Source organism: Loxodonta africana, chromosome 19 (assembly GCF_030014295.1).
Source record: "Loxodonta africana isolate mLoxAfr1 chromosome 19, mLoxAfr1.hap2, whole genome shotgun sequence".
Classification (NCBI taxonomy): domain Eukaryota; kingdom Metazoa; phylum Chordata; class Mammalia; order Proboscidea; family Elephantidae; genus Loxodonta; species Loxodonta africana.
The window spans coordinates 55,099,526-55,116,282 of record NC_087360.1 but is presented as its reverse complement, the minus strand read 5'-3'; the positions used below and the strand labels follow the sequence as shown (position 1 = coordinate 55,116,282).

At 48.3% G+C, this 16,757-nt stretch overlaps 1 protein-coding gene across 1 annotated transcript in view; it reads right to left on the bottom strand.

The window, feature by feature from the left end:
• LZTS1 (leucine zipper tumor suppressor 1) overlaps positions 1-16,757 on the bottom strand; it is a 67,022-nt gene that overhangs the window by 6,462 nt on the left and 43,803 nt on the right. The window contains exons 2-3 of the mRNA XM_064272731.1: positions 3,474-3,947; positions 975-1,778 (exon numbers count right to left, since the gene is read on the bottom strand). Of these exons, the coding sequence (XP_064128801.1) occupies positions 975-1,778; positions 3,474-3,815 (1,146 nt within the window). The 5' untranslated portion in view covers positions 3,816-3,947. The remainder of the gene's footprint in view (positions 1-974; positions 1,779-3,473; positions 3,948-16,757) is intronic.

The window sequence follows — 16,757 nt, the reverse complement described above, 5'->3', positions numbered from 1 at the left end:
TCACTTGCCCAGTCCCCCATCCATCTCTTCCATACAAAGAGTCATTTTATTCTCTGCTCCTGAAAACACTGGTCACCCTAACTGCCAGGACAAGCACAGGAAGCTCCAGTGCAAACAAAACTGCTGTGCTTTTGAGAATGGACCACCTCGTCCAGGTGTGGTGTTGCTCTACCCGGGCCTGAGGTAGAGGGCTAGACACAATAGCCCCCACCCCCTTCCCAGGGTAGGAGTCTTTGATGGGGGTGCATGACAGAGCTGCCATGCACAGGCCCCTACCTTTCCCACCACACCACCCCCAGGGTCCTCCAGGCAAGAAAAGCTCTCCCACTAGCAGGGTGTGGGGCTTACGAGGTTCTTCCCCAAGGCCTGGTCAAGGTGCCTCATTCCTAGGTGTGTCTGAGTGGTATGCGTGTGTGTGCACCCCTTTCTTCCTCTTGCATGTTCCCACCCTGGCCCATCAAATAGAAGCTTCCACTAATACTTCCATGAAGAGTGGCCAATTCTGTCACTGAGACCTGCCATTAATGGGGCCATTCTTACTAGTAACGGGGTCACTTCCCTTAAAAACAATATATAAATTCTATCCTCTCTCTTGGGCTCTTGGCCCTGCATGAATTTAGGCACGCCTTGTGCTTCTTCTGAGCCATTTAGAAGCTGACGAAGCAAGCCTGGTCCTTGGCCAGCCTGGTCAGGCCTTGGTTCTCTCCGCTCCAGCTTCCCAGCCAATGACTCAGTATGTTCAATTCTGCAGTCACAAGGATGATGTTGGGGAGACAGTGGAAGGCTCCATTCTGATCTCAGGACTAAATGCATTCCCCAACATGGTTTACCAGGGAGTCCCTTCATTTCATAAAGCTGGCCCTTGAGCCCAGTCTACCTAAATAGTTTGTGTTCACACATTTCTGGCCAGAACCTGAAGGCCTGGCCCCAAACACCTGACTCCCCCAGGCCCACCACCATGGCACCAGCCTCACCTCCCACTGGGTCTCCTCCAGTGCTGGGGCGAAGTTGGTCTTCTCCTTCTCGTAGGACCTCAGCTTGCTCTCCAGCAGGTCCTGCTCCTTCATGAGGCTCTCAAGCTCCTGCCGGAGCTGCCGTTTCTCCTGCTGAAGCTGGAGCACCTGGAGGTGCAGCACCTGCTGTGTGCGCTGGCTCTTCTGCGAGGCCTGCTTCATCTTGCTGTTGCACTTGGGCTCCAGGCCCTCCAGCTCCTCCTTGCAGCGCCGCTGCCGCTCCTCATAGGCCTGGCTGGAAGCCAGCTCCTTCTCCTCAAAGCTACGCTGTAGCTTCTGGAGCTCACCCTCCCTCTCCAGCAGCTTCTGCTCCAGCTCCTGGATGGTGCACTCATCCGTGGAGATGGGGGCACGGACGCATGAGGGGCCCTTATCCGCCTTGCCCGGGTGGGCTAGCTTGCTACCACCATCGGAGAAAGACAGCGCCTTCAGGCTCATAATGTTGCTGTCCTGGAGGATGACGCTCTGTGTGATGTTGTGGGCTGAGCCTCCAAAACGGCTGGTGGGCCCCACAGGGGTGACCAGCGGGTCCAGCTGGTAGCTGCTGCTGGTGCTATGTGTGGGCAGACTGGACATGGAGTTCCGGCCAGAGTCGGAGAGTGCCCCGGAACACAGGCTGGGTTTCAGCTCCTGTTCCTTGGGCTTGTCTGCAAGGGCAGGGTGCAGCTGGTGGCTGGCACTTTCAGGGGAGGAGTGAAGGAGGGCTCCTGACCGGGGCAGCATGGGCTTGAATGCCGTGGGACGCACAGCACCCTTCTCTGAGCCCTGGGAGGAAACAGACCACATTGACCTTGAAGTCTCCTTTCAGCACTTATCCCATCTCTGTCCCGCCACATGGTTTGTGTGCTGGTTCTGTGACCCACCTGAGCATATTCCAGCCCATGTGGCCCCCCTTCTTGGTCAGCAGCCATAAATCGCACCTGTTGCTCTAGTACAGCCTAATGTGTTAAATATCTCTAAGAAGGAAGAAACCCTTGGTACCTAGGGGAATGGCCTAATGATCACCTAGACACTTTGTCTCACGAAAATACCAACCTATCACCAGCTTGACCCAGGCTTCCTGAGATAAACACCATTTTTGGGTTCACAGGCTGAGATATTCAGGCCAGGACTCTGGCTCTGGGTCTCTGTGTGGTGTAGAATAGGCATCAGGCTGGAATCTGGAAGCCCAAGTTCTAGTCTGGACAAGCTTGATGTCCTTGTACAAATGGATCCCCTTTCTTCACCTTCACTGCCTCTTCCATTAAAGCTTGGAGCAAGAATACTGGCCCTGGCTTCTCACAGGGCTGGAAAGATCACTTGAATTAATGACCCTATTTTTTAAAACTTATAATTTTCATTGGCAGAGTACTTTGCAGTTTACAGAGCACTTTATTTTGCAAAGCTTAATGCTCTTTTCAAACAAAGGGTGCATTTTCCTAGTATATCAAAGCCATGAATTCATTCCCCCCAGGTGGGAAGGTGAACAAGAATTAAAGAGGAAAATTGTCTTTGGTGCCACCGGTGGGACCTATGAATGCTTTGGCTGGTATGAAGACTGAATGTCTGAGTATGTAGGACACTTTTGCCCTCATCCCTGCTAAATTAATGATAACAGTAAACTCATAGCCCTTATCCAACCAAAGACACTTCCGGGCCCGGCTGGAGCGAGGAGCTTACTACACCACCAGAGCAGCAAAGGAGAAAAAGGCCCCACCTCCATGGGGGGTGAGGCAGTGGTGGTTCAGTGGTAGAACTCTCGCCTTCCATGTGGGAGACCCAGGTTCGATTCCCAGCCAAGGCACTTCATGCGTAGCCACCACCCATTTGTCAGTAGAGGCTTGCTTGCTGCTGTGATGCTGAACAGGTTCCAGCTTTTAGACAGACAGACTAGGAGGAAGGCAACTAGTGATCTATTTCCAAAAACTAGCCAGTGAAAACCCTATGGATCACAATGGTCCAAGCCCCAGCCGGTAATGGGGATGGCACAGGACCAGGCAGCATTTCGTTACATTGTGCATAGGGTTACCATGAATCAACTGGGGACCAACTCGATGGCAGGTAACAACCACCACAACCATGGGGTGTGCATAGTCCATTCCCGAGAGAAGCTGCCAACTCTCCAAGCACACTCTCCATCTGCTCTTACAGACACTATTTCCTCTTCTCATGTGCTTGAAAATGATGCTGTTTGTCCTACTTTAACAATCCACAGTTACATCCAACAGAGCTCAGGAAGGCTTTAGCTTCTCCATTTGCTCTTTGCTTGCTGGCTGGCTAACACTACTGGTTTAGGGAACGGACCAGTGCTCCAGTCCCTTGTCCAGCCTTTGTTGTCTGTGATACACCGTCACCATCAATCCCTCTGCTTCTTCGGAGATTTAAATGTTTCAAGGATCATCTCATCCCCAGGCCCTCTACCTCCGTTTTGCTCTCCCGCCTCTCCAACTCTTCCCACCTTCGCCACAGACCCCCGCTTACCATTTCTAGCTGATTGGAGAAGGGCATGAGCTTGGGTGGCGTAGACGAGCCAAAATCCATCCCAGCCTGGCCCATGTCCCCACTGGACAGGGCAGTGTAATCTGGGCGGTGTGGGCCCCGGGCCTTCTGGCTGACCTTGATATAGAAGAAGTCTTCGCTCTTGCCCATTTTGGAGCTGGACTTGCCATGACTCGATTCCTGGGAAAAGCCGAATCTCAGCAGCCCATCTGAATACCGATTGAGTTTCTTGAGGTGGGAGGACTTGCGCAGCTTGTACTGGGAAGCCCGACAGTGCTTGCTGTGGAAGCCGTGGCCGGAGATGAGGCTACTCACGCTGCCCATGGTGACTGAGAGCCAAGGGCAGGCAGGACAGGGAGTGGGCCTGGCGTGGCTGTGGCAGCAAGGGGCAGTCCTGACTCTGCGAGGGGACTGCAGTCATAGCAAAATCTTCACAGAGCCTGGGCGACTGTAGACCTGGAAGGAGACACAGGGCAGAAGTCAGTCTGGGAAGGGGCCAGTCCCTGGGCAGTCCTCAATGGTAACCAATTCTGACTGCTAGATCAGTGCAGTAGAGCAAGACATGTCACAAACCTAGCCCTGTTTCTGTTATTGAGTCCTCCATTCATTCCTCCTTTCTCAGCAAGTCAGCAAATACGCCCTGAGAGCCTACTTCAATAAGGCTCTGGTCTAAGTACTGGGGATGCAATAGTCAACAAAACAGTTACAGTCCTTGCACTACGGGGATCCCATTTAGTGTACTCTGGGTAGGCCATAAACAAATAAATGTATATTATATCAAGTGACAGGTCCCTAGGTGGCGCAAACGGTTTTCACTCAGCTACTAACCAGCCGACTGGCGATCTGAATCCACTCAGTGGCACCAAGGAAGACAGCCCTGGCAGCCTGCTTCCATAACATCACAGCCATTGAAAACCTATGGGCCATAGTTCTACTCTCATACACGTAGGGTCGCCATGAGTCAGATATCAACTTGATGGCAATGATCTCTCAAGTGATATATGTGCTATGGGGAAAAATAAAGCAGAGTTAGAAGGACAGAGTTCTGGGAGGTAGCTATTTTATATAGGGTGGTTAAGGGAGGTGTCTCTGTTAACGTATCATCTGAGGAGACTAAAAATGAGAGAGCAAGCCACACAAAATCTAGGGAGAGAGAGCTTACCATAAGGAGCCCTAAGTGCAAAGGCCCTGAATTTCTGAGTAGAGTGGGCTTGACATACGTGAGGCCAGCAAAGAGACTAGTCTGGCTGGAGGACTGTTAGCAGAGGGTGTGTAGGAGGAGAAATAAATTAGTGAGCTAACAGAGTCTAGACAACACAGAGCCTGGTGGGTCATAAGGGCTTTGGCTTTTGCTCTGATTGAGATGCAGAGCACTGGATGGCTTTAAGCAGATGACTTAGGTTGTAGAAGGTCACTCTGACTGCTGGGTGGAGAGGAGACTGTTGAGGGTCTGGGGTGGAAGTGGTAGGCCAGTTACATTAGGTGAGTGACAGATATGGTTGCTCCAGGGTGGCAGCTGCCAACACAGTTAAAGTGATTAAATTTGAGATATATTTTTAAGATAGAGCTGATAGAATTGGCTAATGGATTGGATGTAGGGAGTGAGGAAAACAGAGGAGTCCAGGTGACTCCAGTGGTTTTGATCAGGCAATTAGAAGAAGAAAGCTGCCATTTATTTAGATGCAAAAAGCCACAAGGGGAGCCAGTCTGGGGCGGGATGGGGTAGAAAATAGGAGTTTGGTTTAAGCCACGTTAAGTTTGCAAAACCTATTCGATCGACATGAAAGAAGGGTTGTACAGTGTATGGGGAAAGGTTGGCTAGAAATTTATGAGTAAGAGTAGTTAGTGTATAGACACCACCACAAGACTAGATAAGGTCACTCAAAGAATGAATGCAAGAAGACAAGAGATGAAGTTTGAGAGCTAGTTCACGGGGCCCTTCAACATCAGGTCAGGAATATGAGGAGCAATGAGCAAAGGAAATCCAGAAAGCTTGGACAGTGATGTAGGAGACCTTTAAGCCAAGTAAAGAAACTGACTCATAAGGATGGTGTCGAATACTGCTAAGAGGTCAAGATGGCCACTGAGAATTGGTCAATGGATAGCCATGTGAAGATCATTGGTGACCTTGACAAGAACAGATTTGGTTGAGTGGTGAGAATAAAGGTCTGATTGGAAAGGGTTCAAGAGAGAAAAAAGGAGGTGATAGCTGTACCTTCACAAGCTGAGAAGTATGTGATAGACTTGGTTTGGATTCCCAGCTATAACACCTACCGGCTGTGACATCCTGAGGCAAATTATTTAACTGTTTAATCTTCAGTTTTACAAACTAATTCTATGACACACATTGAAATTTAAAAAAAAAAAATTTTTTTTTTAAATAGAATTGTATCTTATAATCAATGCTTAAGACAAGATCAACAAGAGGGTGAGGCCAAGATGGCAGAGTAGTCAGACGCTTCCAGTGAACCTCTTACAACAAAGACCCAAAAAAACATGTGAACCAATTATATTTATGACAAGCTAGGAGCCCTGAACATCAAAAGCAAAGTTAGAAAACAGACTGTGCGGCAGCGGGAGGGAGAGACTGTTCAGAAGTGGAGAGGAGTTGCCAGACCTGAATCACTGGAAACCCTCAGGTACCATTCCCAGGAGCGGCTGTAGCGGGCTGGTGGTACCGTTTGGCCGCAGTTTCCTCAGGGAGAAACAGCCAGCCGCACAGCCTACTCACACCTCTGGAACCAGAGGAGAACAGCACTCTTGGCAAAAGCTAAGTACTTGAGTAATTTTATCACACCCCCAGTCCCCAAGCTGGCTTCAGTGGCTGTCGACTTCCCTGGGCCTGAGATAGGTCCTGTCGTACGTCCTGAGACATTCTTCCAGCCTAAGAGAAGGAATAAATTCACAATTGGGGGAAAAGATAATCTGCCAGCTCCACTAACCTGGGGGGGCTCAGGACAGGAGCAGCTCCTCTCCAGGCATAAATGGTCCACAGACTTTGAAAACCTTTCCCCGCTGTGTGGACCTGTGTGGGCCTGTTTCAGGAGAATAGGCCCTTGTTGGCAAACTGCAACTGCTGTGTGGTGGACAGGTGGGTGTTTGAGGTTTGACACTGCTTTGCCTATTAAACAGGGACCTTACCTACCCATATCAGAGGCCTAAGGACTGGTGGCTCCACTCACATTACCCAGCCACCCATGACAGAGGTCCAAGGATAATTGGTACCTCCCAGTCCTTACAACCAAAAGCATTGGGTACCCAGGGTCTGTCTGCAGAACCCACCCACCTGTGTGCTCTAGGGAACAAGGACAGCTTTCATCACACACACTTGGGGGCCGGCTGTCAGCCCACTGCCTTGTTCAGAGCATGACCCCTGCTGCAACCAGATACCGGTACCTACACCAATCACCCCTGCCCCTCTAAGACTGTAGGACAGAGCCTGTACCACACACTCGATGACCAGCTACCTGGACACCTAAGCTGAATCCACACAAGAAAAGTGAATGGACTCCTAGGCTGACATACCTGATAACAGCTCTAGCCATCTGGTGACAGGAGTTAGAGCTCCAAAGGCAAAAATAATCAAGCTAGCTCACTCAAGCAACCTATTTGGGCATATCAAAACAAAAAGCAAGAACCTAGGATACAGTAAGCAAACATAAAATAAACTAATACAATAACTTACAGATGGCTTGAAGACAACAGTCAATATTAAATCACATAAAGAAGCAGACCATGATTGCTTCAACTAGCTCTCAAACAAAGAATCAAGGGATGTTCTGGATGAAAGTGCATTCCTGGAATTACCAGATGCAGAGTGCAAAAGATTAATACACAGAACTCTTTAAGACATCAGGAATGAGATCTGGAAGGAGATCAGGCAACACGCAGAGCAAGCCAAGGAACACACAGATAAAGCAGCTGAAGAAATTAAAAAGGTTATTCAAAAACATAATGAAAAATTTAATAAGCTGCAAGAATCCACAGAGAGGCAGCAATCAGAAATTCAGAAGATTAACAATAAAACTACAGAATTAGACAACTCAATAGAAAGTCAGAGGGGCAGAATTGAGCAAGTGGAAGGCAGAACTGGTGAGACTGAAGATAAAACACTTGGCACCAATATATTTGAAGAAAAATCAGACAAAAGAATTAAAAAAAAATGAAGAAACCCTAAGAATCATGTGGGACTCTATCAAGAGAAATAACCTACAAGTGATTGGAGTACCAGAACAGGGAGGGATAACAGAAAACACAGAGAGAATTGTTGAAGATTTGTTAGCAGAAAACTTCTCTGATAACATGATAAGAAGATATCTATTCACGAAGCTCACTGAACTCCACATAAGGTAGATCTTAAAAGAAAGTCACCAAAACATACTATAATCAAACTTGCCAAAACCAAAGATAAAGAGAGAATTTTAAGAGCAGCTAGGGATAAACAAAAAGTCACCTACAAAGGAGAGTAAGTAAGAGTAAGCTTGGACTACTCGGCAGAAACCATGCAGGCAAGGGGGCAATGGGATGAATTATATAAAGCATTGAAGAAAAAAAATTCCCAGCCAAGAATCATATACCCAGCAAAACTGTCTCTGAAATACGAAGGCAAAACTAGGACATTTCCAGATAAACAGAAGTTTACGGAATTTGTAAAAACCAAACCATAACTACAAGAAATACTAAAGGGAGTTCTCTGGTTAGAAAATCAGTAATATCAGATATCAACCCAAGACTAGAAAACAAGAACAACAACCTTGCCAGTAACCAGACAGAGGAATAAGCTGGGATGTCACTGCCTGCATGTATGTAGATTTAATAAATCACACTTTTTCTAGGAAAGGCTATATGATTGTTATGCATTGTGAATTATGGTGGAAAACTAAAATTTCAGTAAAATAGGAAATACAGAAGGAGCCCTGCATTCTTTGCTCTGCTGTGAATTATATTACTGATCCTAAAGGGGCGAAAACAGTCCTGGGTAGGTTATGGAAAGCCACATGTGCATAGCCTATGGGGAGCCACAAGGCTCTTGGGACTCTGCATATGAAGGCTTGGATTCAAACTTGCATTGCTAACCTGAAGAACAAAGTGGAAACGTTATGGATAAATATGTTCTCTAGTCCATTAGTGAAAATACAACAAAGCAAACATCATTATGTAACTTTAATGCATATTTTTAAGTGAAAAGCTTTTATTAAATTAATGACCTGTCAGAATCAAGGAAATGCAGCAAAGCCTATCTCATGGGACTTTTATGCGAAGTATATGAGATGCCACCATAAGACAGCAGCTCTGGTGTATTTATCAAATTCCTGGTATTACACAGTAGGCACTCAATAAATGGTAGGTATTTTTATCATCATTGTCTTCGTCAGCTTGTATCATCCCCAAGCTATCCTCATGATTTTCTAGAACTAGTCCTCTCCCTTCCAAACGCAACTTTACTACACCCTATTCCCCCAGGGCTCTACTGAGGAAAACCAAGTTCCTCTGTAACCTAACAGCTGACAATAAAAAAATGTGTTTTGTTCTCTCCCCAGGTCATCTATGTCTTGGTTAGCCCCAACCTCCGGGTCCCATGAGGTAGGATTTCCACTGTTGACCGCATGCAGGGAAGCTATTTTTGATCAAAAGACTCTCCAGCGCTCTACCCATGACACTACTTGGGCAACTAGCTCCTAATTTTTTCCACCCACCCGATACACATTTATGAGAACCTCCATATGCAGAAATAAAACCATTGTAGAAATAAAACCATTGGACATGGTATCAGACAGATTTGGACTTGAATATCGACTCGACGGCACTGGGTATTAGCCTCTCTGCAGTTTCTTCATTCATAAAATGGAAATATTAACTATTTCACAAGACCACTATGAGGATGAAGCAAACTACTAAAAGTAAAGTGCTTGGCGCATGGTAAGTGCTCTACAGATGTGTGTGTGATAAACAGAAGGCTAAGACATGGGTGTTGCCTTCAAGAAGTTGATAATATAGTTGGAGTACAACTATAATATTAGGCCAACTGACTGGTTTGGGTCTGGGTACAATGGGAAGTTATTCCCCTCTCTACTGTTCCACTGCCATCTCTTTTCATCTGGACTTTGCAACAGCCTCCAAACTTATTTTTCCCCGATCTGTTCACCATAAGCATCTGAAGTGTCCAGGCCAGTGCACTGATCCCATGAAAACCTTTCCACGCTTCCCACCATTCTCAGAGTCAAACAGGGACTCCTTACCCACTGCCCCAATCTTATCTCACACCGTTCTTCCCTTGCTCACCTCCGCAATTACAGCCACACTCACCTCTTTTCTGTTCATTGAACACACCAGGCCTTTTCCCACTTAAGAGCTTTTGTACCTGCAGTTGCCGCTACCTGGAATTCTTTCCCCTTGCTCTTCACACAGATCATTCTTTCTCATCCTTTGGTTCTCAACTCAAATACCACCTCTACAAGGTGGCTTTCCCCTGTGACTCTCCCTCACTACTCTCTATTATATCAACTTGTTTATTTCCTTCACAAGACTTGCTTCAACCTGTAATAATCTTATGTTTAAAAGTAATTGTTTACTGTGTGTTTCTCCACCCAAATATAAGCTCCATGAGAACAAAGACTGTATCGGTGGCTCCTAAAACAAAAATAAGCAAAATGAATCTATATTCAGAGAAGATAAGGGACTTGGCTCTTGTCATTCAGCTGGCAACTGACCAAGGTAGGATTTGAACCTAGGCCCAAATTCTACGATCTCCAGGCTCAGGGTTCCTGTCCTGGGTAGTAAAGTGAGTTTGCAGGGCTAAGGAGAGAAAACCTAGAGAAGAAATTAAGGCCCATGGCCTCTAGTCACAGCTTCATTTCCCTATAGGGCAGATGACAACATGGTTTTAGGTAGGTGTAAGCTCTTTCATTAAGCTGACCCTCAGCCTCAATGACTTGCTGTGCACCAGCACTGTGCTATAGAGCCCTAGGAGATTGAGAGAGGAAGAAGATAAACGATGCCTGCAGCAAAAGAGAGAGGTGGTTGAAGAATGGTTACTGCTGGTCTTCCTAGAGGGCAGATCTATCCCTTAGCCCCAGACAACCTGCCCCTACACCCCTGTCTTGATACACAGAGGAGTTCTGAAGCTTGATGTTATCCTGGAATCCACTTGAAGCTCAGCTTACCACCTCAAGTGTCTAGAGAAGAGAGAAGCTAAGAGAACAGGAGTCAAAAGCAGCTAGTGAAAAAGGACCCCCTAACCTACTCCTGGTGGCACAGTAGCTAAGAGCTTGGTTGCTAACCAACAGGTTGGCAGTGTGAATCCACCAGCTGCTCCTTGGAAACCCTATGGGGAAGTTCTACTCTCTCCTATAGGGTCGCTATATGGCAACTAGTTTTGAACCTACTCCAGCTGCTTCTCAGAATCTGGCCCCAGAGAATTCAGGAGACTAGCCTCCCCGACCCCCCCCTCCCCGCCCCTCGCTAGGACCAGTCAACATTTTTAACTTGGAGAGATCATCACAGAAAATTTGGCTGTGACCCAGCCTAGGCCCCAAACTCAAGGTTTTCCCAACCCACCCCCATCAGACTTGCTGTCTCTGCCCTCAGTAAGGGCAAGGTGAAGGGGCACATTTTTATTCCTGGGAAACAAATTCCATTTGGCCAAAAAAAAACCATTGCCTTGAGTCGAGTCCAACTCACAGAGACCCTATAGGACAGAGCAGAACTGCCCCATAGGGTTCCCAAGGAGCAGCTGGTGGATTTGAGCTGCTGACCTTTTAGTTAGCAGCTGTAGCTCTTAAACACTGCGCCACCAAGGCCCCAGTACCTATTTGAGGTAGAAATAAGCAATCGCATAGATCTTAGAGACCCAAGAAGGGGAAAAGAAGAGGGGAGGACTAGAGAGGACAAAATAAAGGAACCACAGAACCTCAGAGCTGAGTATCACATAACCTCTTCCTGTATGACCTCTTACTGATTTTACAGACAAGGAAGCCATGTGGAAGTAGTCTTCCTGTCATAAGAAAAGAGAAGAAAAAAAGACTAAGAAAAGAAGAAGCACAAGTAGTTGATGGAAGGAGGCCTAGCGGCACAACAATTAAGTGCTTGGCTGCTAACTGAAATGTTGGCAGTTTGAACCCACCAGCTACTCGCTCCTTGGGACAAAGACCTGGCGATCTGCTTCCAGAAAAACTGCAGCCAAGAAAACCGTGTGGGGCAGTTCTACTCTGCCACATGGGGTCACTCCGTCACACAACAACAACCTACTCCATGAGTCCCTGGGTGGTGCAAACAGTTAACACGACTTGACTGCGTGCTACCCGAAAGGTTGCAGGTTCAAGTCCTCCCAGAGGCACACTGGAAGAAGGGCCTGGTGATCTACTTCCAAAAATCAGCCATTGAAAACCCAATGGAACACAGTTCTACTCTGGTGAGTTGGAATCAACTGGATGGCAACTGGTTAGTTAGTTGGAACCTGCTCCAGCTGCTTTTCAGAATCTGGCCCCATGGAATTCAGAAGACTTCCCTCTAGTACCAGTCACAAGCCCTTATACCCCATTACCTTTAGTTCGTTCCCTACCATGTTCCCCACCACGGTCCTTACACTCCCACTCTTCTCGCCACACCCCTACTCCACATTGAGTGTGGTGGTACAGCCAGGACGGGAAATGACTTGTGGACTCATGGGAAGCCCTCACTTCTGAGCTGCTGCTTCTCCCAACCCATGTAGGTCAACACAGATCCAAACTCCTTAGCTGCCCCCTTCCCACCACACATTCTCCATTCTGCACTCTTTCCTGCCCAGAGGAAACCTGAGCTGCAGCCCAAGCAACGGGCTTCTTCTAGTTTTCCCTTTCTGGAATACAGAGACAGAAGTACCGCATTGAAAAGAGATCCTCTGGGCTCCTTTCGTGAGAGGTTAACATAACTCACCCTCCCATCCCAAACTAATTGTCTCTCTTTCCATGGGGAGAACCTACTATGCCTTTGCCCACACCAAATGCTGACTTCTGGCCTGAGAAGGGGGGTGGGGGTCCATCTCCTCCCTCCTCCTCTCCCCTCCCCGACCCCTGCCCCCCCCCCCCCCCGCACAGTCTGCAGTCTGCTGTGGAGAGGTCACCCCGCAGGCTCAGGATGCTTAGCCTCCTGCTCCCCCACCTCACACTTCCCTCCTCTCCCTCCTTCTCAGCCTGTTATTTTCGGGCCTGCTCCCCTTCTTTCACCCCCCTCCACATCTCCCAGTCCCTTCCCCCTCGCGCCAAGGGAGCGGTCCTGCTGAGCCTGATGGCCCGCCGCCGGGCGCCAAGCTGGGGCACTCACAGGCTGCGCAGCCACGGCTTCTCTGCACTCCCGCCGGGCACGCCCCTGCCAGTCCCGGCTGGTGCCGCTGCAGCCGCCGCCAAGTGCGCGCCCACGGAGATGCGGGTCGTGACGCTGCCAATCAGAGTCCCCGCGGGGGAGGGCGCCTGCCCGCTCCCTCACCTGCACGTTCCACCAGCAGCTGGGGCTGGCTGTGCGGCCCACTCCCCAAACCCACAGGTCCACGGGCATCAGAGCCCAGGAGGGGTGTCCTCAGTAACTGCCACACAAATTAGCCTGAAGGCAGAGCTGAGCAGACTGCGGTGTTGGGATTTGTTCATTTATTCAGCAAATATTTGTGTAGCATATGACATAGGCCAAGTATTATGCAAAGGACAGACGCTACAGTGGGGAGCAGATGAAGGTAGAGAAGTTGGGGAAGGAAGGAGAATATTAACTGCACAGGGGGAAAAAAAAAGCCAGAGATAGGACAGGATCTCTCTCTGCCCCCCACCCATTTTTTCTTTTACTACTTTAGATGTGGTTGCCAAGGATAGCCTCTTTGAGAAGATGACATGAGTGAGGAAACCGCCTGATGAAGTTTTTGGTAAAATGGTCCCATCTTTGGGAACAGCAAGTGCAAAGGCCCGGAGGTAGGAAGGAGCTTGATGTTTTAAAACGGTGGTTCTCAACTGGGGGCAACTGTGCCCCTCAGGGGACATTTGAAAATGTCTGGGGACATTTTTTTATGACTAGACAGCTACTGGCGTCTAGTGGCCAGGGATACTGCTAAACACCCTACAACACACAGGACAGTCCCCCATTACAAAGAATTATCTGACCCAAACTATCAATTGTACTGAGGTTGCAAAACCTGGTTTTCGAGGAACAGACAGAAAACATGAGTTTATAACCTCAGTTCCACCACTAACTCAGGGTGACTTTGAGCAAGTGACTGAGACACTCTGCACCTCAGTTTCCCCACTTGTAATATGAAGATAACCATGCCTGTGCTGCCACATGACTACATCATGAAGATGAAAGGACATGAGAGCTTTCAAAGTATTTTGAAAAATAACCCGAGCTGGTTACTATTAGTATTCTCATTATTCTCCAGGACAGTTCTCCAAGATGTTCAGTTATGCAATAGATGGTTAATTTGAGAGGCATGCCAGGCTGTGCTGCCACAGCAGAGCCTGGCCTGACCACAGAGGTCTCAGTGCACTGACTGCCCCACGATTCTTCTGAACTCAGGGCCCCGCACAGACTGCAGGACCAGATGCAATCTCCCCCTCATTGGTCCAGGACCTGGAGCCCTCTCTGGGCTCAACTTCCAACCACAACAGGAGGAGCTAGATTCCTTTCAGCTCTTCTTTGAGGCCTCTTGAGAATTTAATGAGAGTTATCAATTCTCCCTCCCCTGAAACACATACCCACTCCAACCTTTGGCTATGATTCCATAGGGTTCCCTGACCCCTAAAGCCCACCTATGGACCCAGTTTAAAAACATTAACATATCCTGTTCTGAGGATCAAACGTGAACTTTGGGGCTCTGGGAAAGAACATATAATGTGGTCTGAGGTTACTGACTTAACTTTAATGACTCTCTCTGCTTCCCTTCAAGGACTGGGAAAGTGGGAGCAGAGGGAGGAAGTGAAACCAAAGAAAATACATTGTATCTCCTCAACAAAGCCCCTGCCCCTCCCACACACAGACTCCAGGGACCAGCTCAATCCTATTGCCCAGCCTTAAACAGATTTCAGACCTACTTCAAAGGGGGTCACATAAGGTAAACGAAGGGGCCCAGGCAATCCAAAATGGGGGGGTACCTAGACTGTAATATGCAAGTTCCAGACAGTGTAGGTGTCACCAACCCTTGTCCCAGTTCCTGACACTCCACTAAAGAAAACCAAGCCTGTTACCATCAAGTCAATTCCAACTCATGGAGACCCATGTGTTACAGAGTAGATCTGCTCCATAGGGTTTTCTCAACTGTAATCTTTATGGAAGCAGATTGCCAGGCCTTTCTTCCACCAACCTTTCGGTTAGTAGTCAAGCGCCACCTGAACTACTATCATGAAATTTAGTGGGTACGTTTTTGCATCATTAAACATATTTGTAACACATATAAATGCTATATGTATCTGTTTTGTGATTTTTTACTATATATAAATTGTATCATGTTGCATGCATCATTCTGCAACCTTGATTGTTTACTCAAGATTTTACATTTGGGATCATTCACGTCCACACACCTAGAGCTAGGTGATTCCTTTTACCTGTTGTGTGGTTGTGCCCACTACGCTTCATGCACCATTCCTACTCAAATGTTTCCGTTTTGTTACTAGAACCTTTTGTATATTCTTTTCCCACATGTGTGCAAATTTTCCCAAGATTTATTTTCTCTGGGTCTTGGAAGCTGTCTAGTTTTTTAAAACTCCCTGCCCTTATATGGAATCCTGCCTCCAAGGAAGGTGGCACCTGAGATGCTGATTAGCCAACGTCTCCAATGAAGAAGGCAGCAAAAGTGGGACAGAAGGCCCCAAACACACTTGACCATATTAGTCTGAGGGAAACCAAAAACCAAACCCATTGCTGTCGAATCGATTCCAATTCATAGCGACCCTACAGGACAAAACAGAACTGCCCCATAGAGTTTCCAAGGTGCGCCAGGTGGATTCAAACTGCTGACCTTTTGGTTAGCAGCCATAGCTCTTAACCACTACGCCACCAGGGTTTCCAGTCTGAGGGAGGGGAAGGGGAAACTGCTGTCGATATTCAGACGGTGCCATTGGCAGAGCTGAGGCGGGAGGGAGGAACCACGCACCAGGATGGTGTGAAGAGGCTTTGGCAAAGCAGAGAGGTCGTTCTGCCACAGGTAACAGAGGCCTTCCCTGCTATAAGGCAGCCTGGACACTGAGGATAGCATCTTCCATGGTATTCCATAACTCAGAGCTAGGCAGGTCTTGGAGAGCCTTTACCTAAGCTCCTTCACTACACAAATTACACAGATGACTCCGCTGAGGCCCAGGTGACATCACAATTCTGAACTGGAAACCAATATTCTTTCTGTTTCCCAACAGGACAGGGTCAGCTGGGTTCCATTTCCCAGATCTGGGGGTGAAGGGAGGGAGGCAGCCCCTTTGCTCTACCTGGGCCACATGTGTGTGTGTGTCTCAGGTGCCTGGTACAAATGAGATTCCACTGAGTCATTCTGTGGGTTCATAGTACTGCTCCACTCAAAGATGATTGCCATGTGGGTTCAAGTACTAAAGAAGGCAGAGGAAGCGGCCGCAGGCTCTGTGTGGGCCCCAGCCACTGGTGGAAAAGCTGACCTGCCTCGAGAAATGGCTGGTGGTTGCTGGGCTGGGGTCAGAACTCTGCCTGCAGCTCCCTCCTTCCCTCAGGGCAGGCACGCCACTCCAGGATAGCTTCTAATCTTAGCAGTGGACCACGCCTTTGCATTCTCCTGTTCAATTTCCAGCTGAGGTACTTGGAGAGCAGCACACTCACTATTCGTTCACACTCAGCCTGAGGGAAGACCACGTGCCAAGCCATCATGTTGGGGGCCAAGAAGAAGAGGGACATGGCTTCTCATAAAGAACTGGAATCCACGCAGTGAAACATCAGCTTCCTTTCCTAAGGAAGGATAAAGCCTCCTTCCAGGCCTGGGTCACATCTCCCTGCTCTGGGAAGCCCTGCAGACCCCAGGAAGCCCCCGCTCTGGCCCCCAGTTCCTGCTTGTGCACAGCTCACTTGGCATCTAGCCTGCACAGCCTAGGGACAGCTCTTGCATAATCTAACTTCCTAGGGGTGTAGGTTTTATCGCCCCAAAGACCTCTGAACTTCCCTGAAGGCAGCGGTGAGGTCTAAAGCACTTCTGTATGACACACAGTATGGAGCACCATGCTAACCCAATAGGTGTTTAATAACTACTTTTGATACAATCAGCTCACAGGGAGGCACAGGATTGGCTGATCTAGTTTG